This window comes from Taudactylus pleione, unplaced genomic scaffold (genome assembly GCF_031769625.1).
Source record: "Taudactylus pleione unplaced genomic scaffold, aTauple2 ptg000265l, whole genome shotgun sequence".
NCBI classification, from domain to species: Eukaryota; Metazoa; Chordata; class Amphibia; order Anura; family Myobatrachidae; genus Taudactylus; species Taudactylus pleione.
The window spans coordinates 6709438-6721490 of NW_028284667.1; the positions used below are offsets into that span (position 1 = coordinate 6709438).

A 12053-nucleotide genomic window follows, 5' to 3' on the forward strand; every position below is an offset into this window, starting at 1 on the left:
CCTTCGTGGATGCTTTGGCCAGCAAGTGGTCCTTTCTCCTGGGTTACCAGTTTCTGCCTATTTCCCTGCTCTTGGATGCGAGCTGCCTCACCAAGAGGGAGAAGGTCCACGTTCTCTTCGTCGCTCCTGACTGGCCTCAGAGGGTGTGGTTGAACCACTGTGGTGGCTGCCACAGTGGGACAATCTGCTCAGTTAGCCTGTATACAAATTTACCTTGGCTAGCTGTATCAGCGTGGCACTTGAGGTGAGTGGTTCAGTACTTTTTGCCGAATTAATTAAAGTTTGGCTCTATCTCATTGGCTTTCCAAAACGCAAGAGAGCTGGATAGCCAATAAAATGCTGTTGTTGAGATCCAAACATAGAAACTGAACTGCTCATCTCTACTTGAAACCAGGATTTTACGGTCCAAGGTGTTTTCTGCTGCTGTGATGTAGACTATGCTTCAGGCTCATATGATGGCCACGGTGCCTTTTACCACCATGTGGGGCAAACTTACATTGGCTGGTGTGAGCACAGGGGAGTTTCAGTTTCTATTGTTTCATCTCCTTTTCCCCAGGCCGGGTTGTCTCATGGTATCCGGTTTTCTTCGTTAAAGGGGCATGTTTTGGTATTGCCCATCCTGTTTCAGATTAGCCTGACCTCACTTTTGGACATTCATATGTTCATGTAGGGGGTTCTGCATATACATATATATGTTCCGCCTGTCCCTCCTTAAAACCTGGTCTTGGGGGCTCTTCAACTGCCTCCTTTTGAGCCTCTGGAGTCAATTGACCTGCGGTGGCTTACTTGGAAGGTGGCATTTCTGTTGGCCCTTGCCTTTGCTTGGGTGGTCTCAGAGTTAGCAGCGCTGTCCTGGCATTGAAGGTTCATGAGGACTGGACCACGTCCTTAAGGAAGTTGGGCAGTCTAGTGCTCATCTATGATACTCAATGGTGGAGCTGGCCTGCCTGTAATGTAGTACGTGGCTCGCTAGATCACTTCTGCTATTAAGCAGTCTTATGCCTCATTGGGTGAGCCAGTGCCTGACCCTATCCGAGTGCATTCTACTCAGGCTGTGAGGTGTCTTGGGTGGCGCAGCAGGGTGTCTTGGTTGCTTTGGGAAGACCCACAGCCGGCAGTGTCCCCCAGATAGGACAAAGGGAGAAAGCTGATTTTCTTTTTTTTTTTTGTCCTCTCTGTAAAATCAGTTTCTCATCTCCAAGCGCCGGCTCAGCAGCGATGGTGATTATGTCATCGACCCGGCATTATTGCCGTGTCGAGCTGCCTGTCTGAAAGGGGTCTCAGGCGGGTCGCACCTGGGATGTACTCATGCACAAATCCCGGGTGCGACCCGCCATTTGTGATCTGAAAGGGGTATCAATCACTTAAAGTGCACTCTTCTTAAATATGAATTTAACACTTTCAGAATTTATTAATCTAAATTGTTCATTTTTTTTTCAGTAAGCCCCTATTTCATTCCTAAAATATATTGTCAAAATGTTGCTCTTTTATTCCAATGACTTCCAACTGTGTAGAATCTGGGAGTTGCTTTGGATAGGTCTTTAGTAACACCATCCATTCCCAGTCTGCTCCCCAGGTCTCATCACACATCACAATAACGCCAGGATTTAAATAATAGAAGCTGAGAGGAGATGTAGTCGGCATATCAACATTCAAAATGTCAACATGTTCAGAATGTCGACACATGACATTAGAATTAGGCTGCAATTATGTTAGGGTGCAGATAGGGTTAGGCTGAAATAGGATTCTCCAACATTTATGATGTCAAGATAATGAATAGGGTGACATTATACCAGTGTTGTCATTGAGAATGTCGAGTTTCTGAACGTGCTGAGCCGATATTTTGAATGCCGACTTTCAGACCATGTCAACATAATGAACGTTTATATTCTGAATGTCGACATTTCATACCACACTTTATGATAGCATGTGTTTGGGAACGTCAAAGGGACAGGGAAAAGTTCATGTGCTAGGTGTGTACTATATCATGGATATTTAATAACCAGTGAAAGAAAAGGTAGAAAGTTTGCACGATAATGTGCTACATGTTGATTGTTTTCTTTTACAGAGGAGTTTTCACATATTAGGTCTTCCCTTTTTGATGATATTTCTGTACATGGTAATATTTAAGTCGTTGTACAGAAATAGTAGTAATATTAATTTTAATTTCCAGAAAACTCCTACAAAGAATAACGTTGGGTCACCAAATACACGTGAGAGGACCTACTGCTTCAAAAGAGCTGAATACCAGAACAAGAAGACCTCAATTTCTCCGTCAAAAGTTCCTGTACAAAATACTACAAGCCACCTGCTGTCATCCTCCTCTGAACCTAGCTCAGATACTCCTCTGGATTCACCAGACACTAAAATATCTTCACGAGATTGTGTGAATAAGACTAATGAACAAAATAACAAATCTGTTCATGATGGTAGTTCAGTAGCTTCGCCAGCAGCTAGTTCCCGTATCAACAGGATGAGCAAAAGAAAAATGTACAACAAAAATACCAGTAGAGAAAGTATCGTGTTGGAGCCAAGTAAGTCTTCATACAGTCCTACAGATTGTGGTGTTCTCTAATGTTTGTTATCCAACTTTTTGTTTCATTTTATAAAAATTTGAAGTAAAAATAAACTCAAGTTGTATTCCCACTGCCTCATTGATATTTAAGTTGTCCATTTGGCAATATTGATCCATGTCGCAGATAGGAACTGTTTAGTTTTTACAATGTCTATCCTTAGAATGCCACAAAGAATACAGTTACAGGCACAGACTACTTACTGTAATTATTTATTACTTTGATGAAAGTCATTTTAATGTCAAACTATTTTTATAATGCAGTTGTGCTGTCAAGTGACGAGGAGGAGAGAGGACAAGAAAAAAGTGTAAGAGCAGATTGTGTACAGGCTCTAGAGGAATCCTCAATTGAAATGAAAGATGATGTGCTTGAGAACCAGTGGCCAACTCCGAGTAACGATGCTGTGCCGATGGTATGCTAATAATTTACTGTGTGTATGTATTACAGTAGACAGGCATATCTGGGGCTGTTTGTTGTTGAGAAAAATTGGCTATAAATAAATCAGGAAATAATGACTTTGCTCAGTGATCTGCTAGCTCCAGCCCAGTGCAATAGCAGTTATTAATATATGTACAGGACTTTCCATCAGGACATGTAGTCCAAAGATCCTTCACCTGTAAACACCACAGCAGTCACTGCTACTTTGTCTAATGACCACACTCTTAATGACTTTTATCTTATGAGTCTCCTGTTTGCAACTTTATAAAGTGTCTGACCTTGCAGGAATGAGTACATTTTCAGCATCAAACTGCTCATGCTACCACCTTCATACAGGGACTGTAACCTCAAATGCTCTTTGCCGAATTGTCTCTAGCACAGGAGAAAGTATATTATAAACTTATTTTTTTTTTAGGTAACCGACCTAGGTAGATATCTGCTACCTACTTTTTTCATATTTTCAGTCCTTTATAGATCTAGTCATGTTCCCTTTTATGTCATACAGAACCACGAAGCCATACCCCCAAGCTATAGTCTATGATGTAAGACTGATTGGGGAGGTCTGGGAGGAGATAAAAGGGGCTATGGGACAGCAAAGACAGCTTGCAGAGCTCACTATTGAGTATAGACGCCATTAACGATCACCTTTATAGAAACTAGATCTAGTACTGTAACAAAACTTTCATTCATCCCTCTATATAAACTGAAAAAATGCAAAGAGAAAATACAAATGTAGATTTAGATTCCCTTTAATGTAATTGATCGCAGTGTAGTTAACTTTTGTCATTTTGCTGTGTGACAATTATGGGCATGGCAAGGAAGCATGGAGGCATTTAGGGAAGAGTTTGTGATATGGGGTTGATGTGAAAAGCGTGCAGAAGTGGACCAGTTGAGAAGTAGCCCAAAGCAACCGATCGGCTTCTACCTACCATTATTTTATAGAATGTACTTGATTACATGCTATCTAAAAGCTGGTTTATTGATATGGGCAACTTTTTCACGTTTTTGCCTACTTCATACATGAACGGCATTGGCTCTTATACTACCAACTATGGCTTATAATGCAACACTAATGGTGCATACACACGATCAGATTTTTCCTTCAGATATGAACGATAACGATTTAAAAATCGTTCAGTCGTTCATATCTGAAGGAAAATCATTCATATCTGACATGCCTGAAAGATGGACGATCAACGATGCGCGTTCCCGTTTGTCAGATAACGATATCTGACATCTGATGGGTTTGCAGTCAGACTTGGACGATTCCATTCATTTTAATGCAGTCAAAAATCGTTCAATCGTTCAAATCGTTCAAAACTTTGGTAAAATCGTTCAAATAGTTCAAATCGTTTAATCGTTCAATCGTTCATCTGACAAATCTGACCGTGTGTACGCTCCATAAGAGGGAGATTTATCAAAGTTTTCGAGCGAGTAGAAGTGGGAAACGTTGCTTATTAGCTTCTGTTTTTTCATGCACAGCCTGTAAAATATCTATATTTTTTATATTTCTTATTCTTAGTATTTAGAGTGTGCAGCTGCTTCCCCCATTCTTTCTGCATTAGAACTACAGGTCTCCGCATAGTAGCACCTCTTGTTATGTTGACATTAGGATGTGCAGCCCATCTCCCCCCCCCACTTACTGCCTGTAAAATGACAGAAGCTGATTGGTTGCGATGGGCAACGTCTCCATTTTATCTCTCTAATGGTGCATACATGGTCAGATTTGATGAACGATTGAATGATTTTTACAATGATTTGAACAATTTCATCAACGATGAAAAATTGAACAATTTCTGACAGTATTAAAATGAATGAAATTGTCAAAATCTGACTGTGTAAACACATCAGATTTCAGAGATCGTTATCTGACATGCAGCAACGCGCTTCATTCGTCGATGCATGCCCCACATGTTAAAGATATGAACGATTGAACGATTTTTACAATCGTTATCGTTCATATCTGATAAGAAATCTGACCGTGTATGCACCATAAGATTTGATAAATCTTCCCCTAATATTTGGTTGTCTGCTTAAATAATTTTTTGTAAGCAGTTAGAACATATTATTGACTCCACAATTGTCACTATTCTACATTTCATATGTTTACATTTTGAATTTTTTTTTTGCCAAAGCCCATTCTTACACAGTGATCGCACTTTGATGCCCACGATTTTCTGTACTTAACAGGGTCCCACACTTTCCTAAATAGAGAAAATGGTAAATCCTAGATCAGGACTATTATGCTGGGTACACACAGTTAAATTCTGCAGATCCAATCAACACTCTGACCCAACAGAGCTATTATTGGATTGGTGTGCACCTGAACACATTGAGGCCCTCATTCAGAGGCGCTCGTTCTGAATGAGGGCGTCCACTTGTATTTTTAAGTGCAGCCTCCTGGCCGCTAGCTAAGCTGTGGGTTACCACCCACAGCTTTAACGACTGACCAGGTTGATGGTCGCGATGGTCAAGACCATCGGGGCTTGCGACGAGACCCTAAGGTTTGGTCGCAGCAACCGCAAGCCCAAGGGAGCTTCCTGCTCTGATCGAGCAGGAAGCTCCCCACTGACATCACTGCTGATGTCAGTGCGGCCGCCCACAAAAACGGCAGGCGTTCCTTAAGGAATGCCTCCATTTGTGAAGCCACCCCCCCGCCACGCCTACAAAACGGGCCTAGCTGTCGATCAATATCGACAGCCGGCCCTTTTGTAGTGAGCTCCGGAGCGAGAGAATTTCTCTCTTGCACCGGGGCTTGCACACGCACAGTGCCTAAACATTGACCCGGTTGCGAGCGCTCAGCACTTGCGACCGGGTCTGAATGAGGGCCCGAGTCTTCAGATATCTTCAACGGGAAGGTTGTGCAGCACATCAGATCCGAATCTGACAGTTTTTTTTTAATGTCCAATATTTAGATTCCTATATTAGTAACATATCTGCGTGGTTGGTGGAAGTTAAACTGTGAGATAGGTGAGATTACACTGATCTGTGTGTAGATAGTAGCCAGCATGAACCTTTTCTGCTTCTATATTCTGCAGTTCTGTTTGCCATGCTTTAACCATATGTAGTTCTTATACGAGATGCTTAGTGGCTGCATTTTGAACTACATGCCGGCTGAGACATGATCCTCTGGCACAAACTCTATGAACTTGTTGCCTAAATAACAAAATAGTAAATTGATACACATCATGTAATCTTTTTAAAATATAGATACATTTGTTTAATTGAAAGCTGATGTTGTATTTGCAAAACTACATACAAATCCTAACTAGCCCTAAAAATTGTAAAAGGTTTTAAAAGCATTTTCTATAATACAGGATTGCTCTGCTACACTGGTGGACACAGTTCCTGCGTCAGAGACATCCGTTCTGCAATTAGAGTTTCTGAATGCTTACTTTGGCAAAAGGAAAGGAAGAGCCACCGGCTCCGCTAAGGTAATGTATACTGTAGGTAGTTTTATCATGTGTCTCTTTTCAGATTTCTTTTTTTTTTTACACCTTTTATTTTGTTTTTGTGCAAGTATAATTATGAAAAGATAGAGGCACATCGTTGTACATACTTGTGTTATTGCGATTGATAAAACCCTGTGTATTTTGAGTCGTGACTGTCTTTTTCCTTTCTGCAGTTTACTTCAAAATCTGTTGAAATTCCTGTGAAAGGCAAGTATGGAATATCCGCTTTATAGCATAATGCTATAATCTTACTATATGAATATTGAATTTTAGCACTGCTGTGTTCTAATATTGTGTGTCCTCTCTGCTTTTCATTCATATCCTACTTTTTAATATAATAATAATATACTGGTGACCCGCCGCAGCTTCACACGGGAGCAATTTCATCTCTGCACAGTCCCGTGCATCTCACCACAGTCCCGTGCATCTCACCACAGTCCCGTGCATCTCACCACAGTCCCGTGCATCTCACCACAGTCCCGTGCATCTCACCACAGTCCCGTGCATCTCACCACAGTCCCGTGCATCTCACCACAGTCCCGTGCATCTCACCACAGTCCCGTGCATCTCACCACAGTCCCGTGCATCTCACCACAGTCCCGTGCATCTCACCACAGTCCCGTGCATCTCACCACAGTCCCGTGCATCTCACCACAGTCCCCTGCATCTCACCACAGTCCCCTGCATCTCACCACAGTCCCCTGCATCTCACCACAGTCCCCTGCATCTCACCACAGTCCCCTGCATCTCACCACAGTCCCCTGCATCTCACCACAGTCCCCTGCATCTCACTCCTGCTCCCAGCATCCAATATTTCACCACATGCCCATTGTTTCTCACTCCTGCCATTTGTTCTTACCACAGGCCTCTGCATCTCACCACAACCACCTGCTTCTCACTCCTTCCCTTGGCTGGGGCCCAACCACTGGGTTGTGCTGGGATGGGCAGGAGGATCATGGATGAGAGATTTGTATTGCCACTATCTTAATCATTATCAACAGCATGTCCCCGGGCTGGGGTAACTGTGCATATTTCCGCAGCCTCCATGTGCAACCTTCCCTGGCTGCCAAACATGACAGTGAGCAATGTCCTCTTTGCACAATTTACTCTGTATTTCCTGGTGTTCCTGTTCATTTCCATCTGCAGGTTCAGTGTAGGGATGGACATCGGAATCCGATAGTCACTAACCATCAATGTTTCTCTTTCTACTTCAGGATACCTTGGGGTATAGGTGTGACGTCAGTCGCAGGGCACCAAAGAGTTAAGCTTTCAGCCTCCCAGGATGCACTAGGTCCCCCTCCTATACCCCGCCCCCGAGCCAAGGCACCTCAGTTTAGTTTGGTGCCCGGCCGGAGTCGGGTGCACCTGTTGGAGTGGGGGCTAGAAGAGCCCCTGAAGCTTTTTCTTCATGCAGCTGTGGCTGCACATCTGGATGAACAGAATGGACAGTCAGTCCTGACGTCCATGCTGTCTTCCCTACACCCCGCCGGTACCAGAACGCCGGTACTGATCCGGGGATGCTGGTGGGCATCTGGGGTCACAGCTAGCGGTGACCCCAGATGTTCCGGACCATGGCCGGATTCAAGGGGGACAGAGGTAAGCAGCGGGGTCCCGCGGTGGGTCCCCGCTGATCACATGGTCCTAAGTCCCCAGGCAGGGGGCTCCCTGGGGACTGGCTGCAGCGTGGAGCCAGGCGAGCAACCTGCGCTTCCACTACCCCCTGGGACAGCGGACCGCAGCAGAGCGGTAGCGCTGCGGCGTCCCAGGGGTTAAATGCATGCCAGGGGAGCGCGCCTTCCCTGTCTCACAGCCGGCGCCTCCCCCGCTGCACACAGCCCTCTCTGCACTGTGCTGACTGGCCCTGTGTCAGCGCTCCTCCCCCAGGCCAGCCTTCTCTCTGCTCCTCGGTGGCCATCTTTTCAGAAGCATGGTGAACGCTGCTGGAAGCCTGCATTGGAAGCATCGTGGTCTGGGTCCCCCTGCATACCTCTCCTCCGCTGTGGTCAGGTCTGTGTATGCAGCGCTGTGTCCTACCAGGCCCTGTGTCTGTGTAGTTGAGTGATCAGCGCTGTTAGTGCAGGAATTGATTTTCTTTGCATTGTATGTGACTGTGCTAGCGCTGCTGCCTGTAACTTTTCTCTAAACTGTCAGCTTTATTACTGTCCCTGTTCTTTCTGCTAAGCCCTTGCGGTGCGGTGCTGCAGGGTGGTCTCTCGCCTATTTAATATATAATTGGTGAGAGGGGTCACATACGTGGTGCCATCATGTCTGAAAGTGATTTTCCCCTCCGGTTACAGTGTACCACGTGTAAAGTACCGTTAGCGGAGGGGAGGGTAGCGCGGAGGGCCTTTGCCGGCAGTGTTTGTCAATGGAGCGGCCTCTTACGGTTACAGCACCGGTACAGGAGCCGCCCTGGGCTTGTTTCGCTCAGGCGCTAACAGCTTTAGTGGGCCAGTTAGCTCCGCAGCCCGCGTTTACTCCGATGGGTTTGTCCCAGCAGTCTGTGGTGTCGTCACCCATGCAGGGTTTCCCACGACAATTGGTGGTACCCCACAGTCTCCCTATTTCCCCGCTCTTGGTTTCTCAGGAGCCAGCGTGGGTTAACTCCCTGACGAGTTCTGTACAGCACTTGTCGGATGTGTTGCAAGGGGAGTCTGTGATGCGGCCTCATAAACGGCCAGTGGCGTCTCTGTCCGCTCCTTATGAGGATGACGAAGGGACGTCTGATGATGGGGAGATTCTGGATCCTTACGATCAGGAACCTCTCCATACTAAGGACGCTGATGCTAAGTCCAAAGTATATATTCCTGGACTTATTCGGGCGGTCCGCACAGCCTTGGTGATTGAGGACGAAGTTCCCCCAGCGGCTAAATCTAAGTATGCCTTTTTCAAAGACGTGAAGGGCGATGCCACAGTCTTTCCTCTTTCGGGTCAGTTGGTGGACCATTTAGAGGAGGCGTGGAAACAGCCTGGCAAAAGATACCAGCCGCAGCGACGCCTGGCGGTGGCTTATCCGTTCGCGGATAATTATTTTGCTAAGTGGGAATCCCCTCCACAGGTGGATTCTCACGTGACCCGTCTTGTCCGTAGTGCCACATTGCCGATGCCATCCATGTCCTCCCTTAAGGATGCTACGGACCGCAAGGTGGAAATCTGCCTGAAGTCCGCTTATTCCCTTGCGGGGGGGGGCAGCACGGCCGGCTATGGCCATTTGCTGGGTTGCCAGAGCGATGGAGCGCTGGGCGGATTCATTAGAGGCTTCTTTTGATTCCGACTGTCCGGCCGAACAGGCGGAGTTGATTGGCAATCTCCGTGATTCGGCCACCTACATCAACGAGGCGGCTCTAGACATTAGTACCCTGGTGTCTAGAATTTCTTCAGCAGCGGTAGCTGCTCGTCGCACCTTGTGGCTGCGATCCTGGAAGGCGGACGCAGATTCCAAGAAGGGTCTGGAAGCGTTGCCGTTTACCGGAGAAGTTCTCTTTGGTCCGGATCTGGATAAGATTGTGGCCACGCTGGCGGCAGCCAAATCGGCTTGTCTCCCGTCGGCCGCTGCTCCTTCTGGTTCTGGACCATCGTCCTTTCGGTCATCTAGGGCCCAGGGCAGGCCCAAACCACAGTCGTTTCCTCGTCAGGCTGGCCCTAGGAAATCGGTCAAGCCCCGGAAGCAGGCATGGAGTACCAGACGTCCGGCCCCCAAGCCAGATGACAAGCCTGCGGCCTGACGGTCCGGGCCTCCCTTTGGGGGATCCCAGGGTGGGAGGCCGCCTGCTGCAGTTCGCCCAGTGTTGGTCGGTCACTACGACAGACACTTGGGTTCTGGAGGTGGTCTCCCACGGGTACGCCCTCTCCTTCCGGCACAGACCCCCGGCTCGACGGGTCTACCATCAGACCGGAACAAGGCTACGGAGCTGCGGAAGGTATTGCACACTATGCTCCAGGCTGGAGTTATAGTGCCTGTTCCATTCTCCCAGAGGGGCCAGGGTTTCTATTCAAATCTATTTTTGGTACAGAAACCCAATGGGTCGTATCGTCCGATTCTCAACCTCAAAGCACTCAACAAGTCTTTGCGGGTACCGAAGTTTCGGATGGAGACCCTACGGTCCATCATTCTGACGCTGGATCCTGGGGACTACATGGTGTCATTGGACATACAGGACGCTTACCTGCATGTCCCTATTCTTTTGCGCCATCAACAGTTCCTCAGGTTTGCAATCCGCAGCGACCACTTCCAGTTTCGGGCGTTACCTTTTGGCCTGGCGACAGCACCACGTGTTTTCACCAAGGTGATGGCGGTCATGGCGGCTTCTCTGCGGCTGCAGGGAGTCCGCATGTTGCCGTACTTGGACGACCTGTTATTGGTGGCAGGATCTCCAGAGCTCCTGTTACGCCACTTGGACCTGACCATTGCCCTGCTGCAACGGCACGGCTGGCTAATCAACTGGCAGAAGTCCACTCTAATCCCGTCTCGGAGGATTCTGCATCTTGGAGCCTTATTGGACTCTGGACAGCAAAAGATCTTCGTGACGGAGGAAAAGATCTCTGCTTTACAGTCGAGGGTGCGCAGTTGTCTGCACAGCCGCCGGGTGTCTCTACACTCGGCGATGAGGTTACTGGGCTCCATGGTGTCGGTGTTCGACATGGTGGAATACGCCCAGTTTCACTCCAGACCTCTGCAGCACCTGATCCTGTCAAAGTGGAACGGGCTGCCTCAGTCTCTGAAGTCCCAGACGATTGTGTTCACCCCGGAGGTTCGCCTGTCCCTTGCTTGGTGGTTACAGACGACCCACCTCAGCGAGGGACGTCCGTTCTGGGTTCCAAATTGGGTCCTGTTGACAACGGACGCCAGTCTTCGGGGCTGGGGAGCAGTTTCGGGTCCACATCTGTTCCAGGGCAGGTGGACGCCGTCAAAAGCGGAGCTTCCAATAAATATCTTGGAACTCCGTGCGGTCTTCAATGCTCTCCAGCAGGCACATCGGTTTCTCCAGAGTCACCCGGTACAGGTCCAGTCGGACAACGCTACCACCGTGGCCTACATAAACAGGCAAGGAGGAACCCGAAGCCGGGCGGCTCTCGTAGAGGTGTCTCGGATCCTGGTTTGGGCGGAGCGCAATCTTCCGGCCATATCAGCGGTCTTCATCCCGGGAGTGCTCAATTGGGAGGCGGACTTTCTAAGTCGCCAGGACGTTCATCCGGGGGAATGGTCCCTGCACCCGGACGTTTTTCAACTACTGGTGGACAGATGGGGTCTTCCAGAGATCGACCTCATGGCGTCCCGGCACAACAACAAGTTGCCGGTGTACGGGTCTCGCACAAGAGACGAAGGGGCGTCTCTGGTGGATGCTCTGTCCGTCCGGTGGACGTTCCGGTTCGCATACCTGTTCCCTCCGGTCTCCCTTCTTCCACGGGTAATCCGGAAATTCAAACAGGAAGGAGGGACGCTCCTGTTGATAGCTCCCGCGTGGCCCAGACGGCACTGGTTCTCAGACCTTCAGGGTCTGTCCGTGGACTGTCCTCTGCGGTTGCCGCTACGACCGGACCTCCTGTCTCAGGGTCCTTGTCGTCACCCGGACCTGACTCGGCTGTCTTT

General features: G+C 48.0%; 1 protein-coding gene across 3 annotated transcripts in view; it reads left to right on the forward strand.

Moving 5' to 3' along the window:
- Positions 1-12053, forward strand: part of SENP7 (SUMO specific peptidase 7) — a 112854-nt gene that overhangs the window by 47858 nt on the left and 52943 nt on the right. For all 3 annotated transcript variants that reach the window (XM_088481137.1, XM_088481138.1, XM_088481139.1), the window contains 4 exons: positions 2174-2534; positions 2837-2985; positions 6329-6445; positions 6637-6670. In XM_088481137.1, the coding sequence (XP_088337263.1) occupies positions 2174-2534; positions 2837-2985; positions 6329-6445; positions 6637-6670 (661 nt within the window). The remainder of the gene's footprint in view (positions 1-2173; positions 2535-2836; positions 2986-6328; positions 6446-6636; positions 6671-12053) is intronic.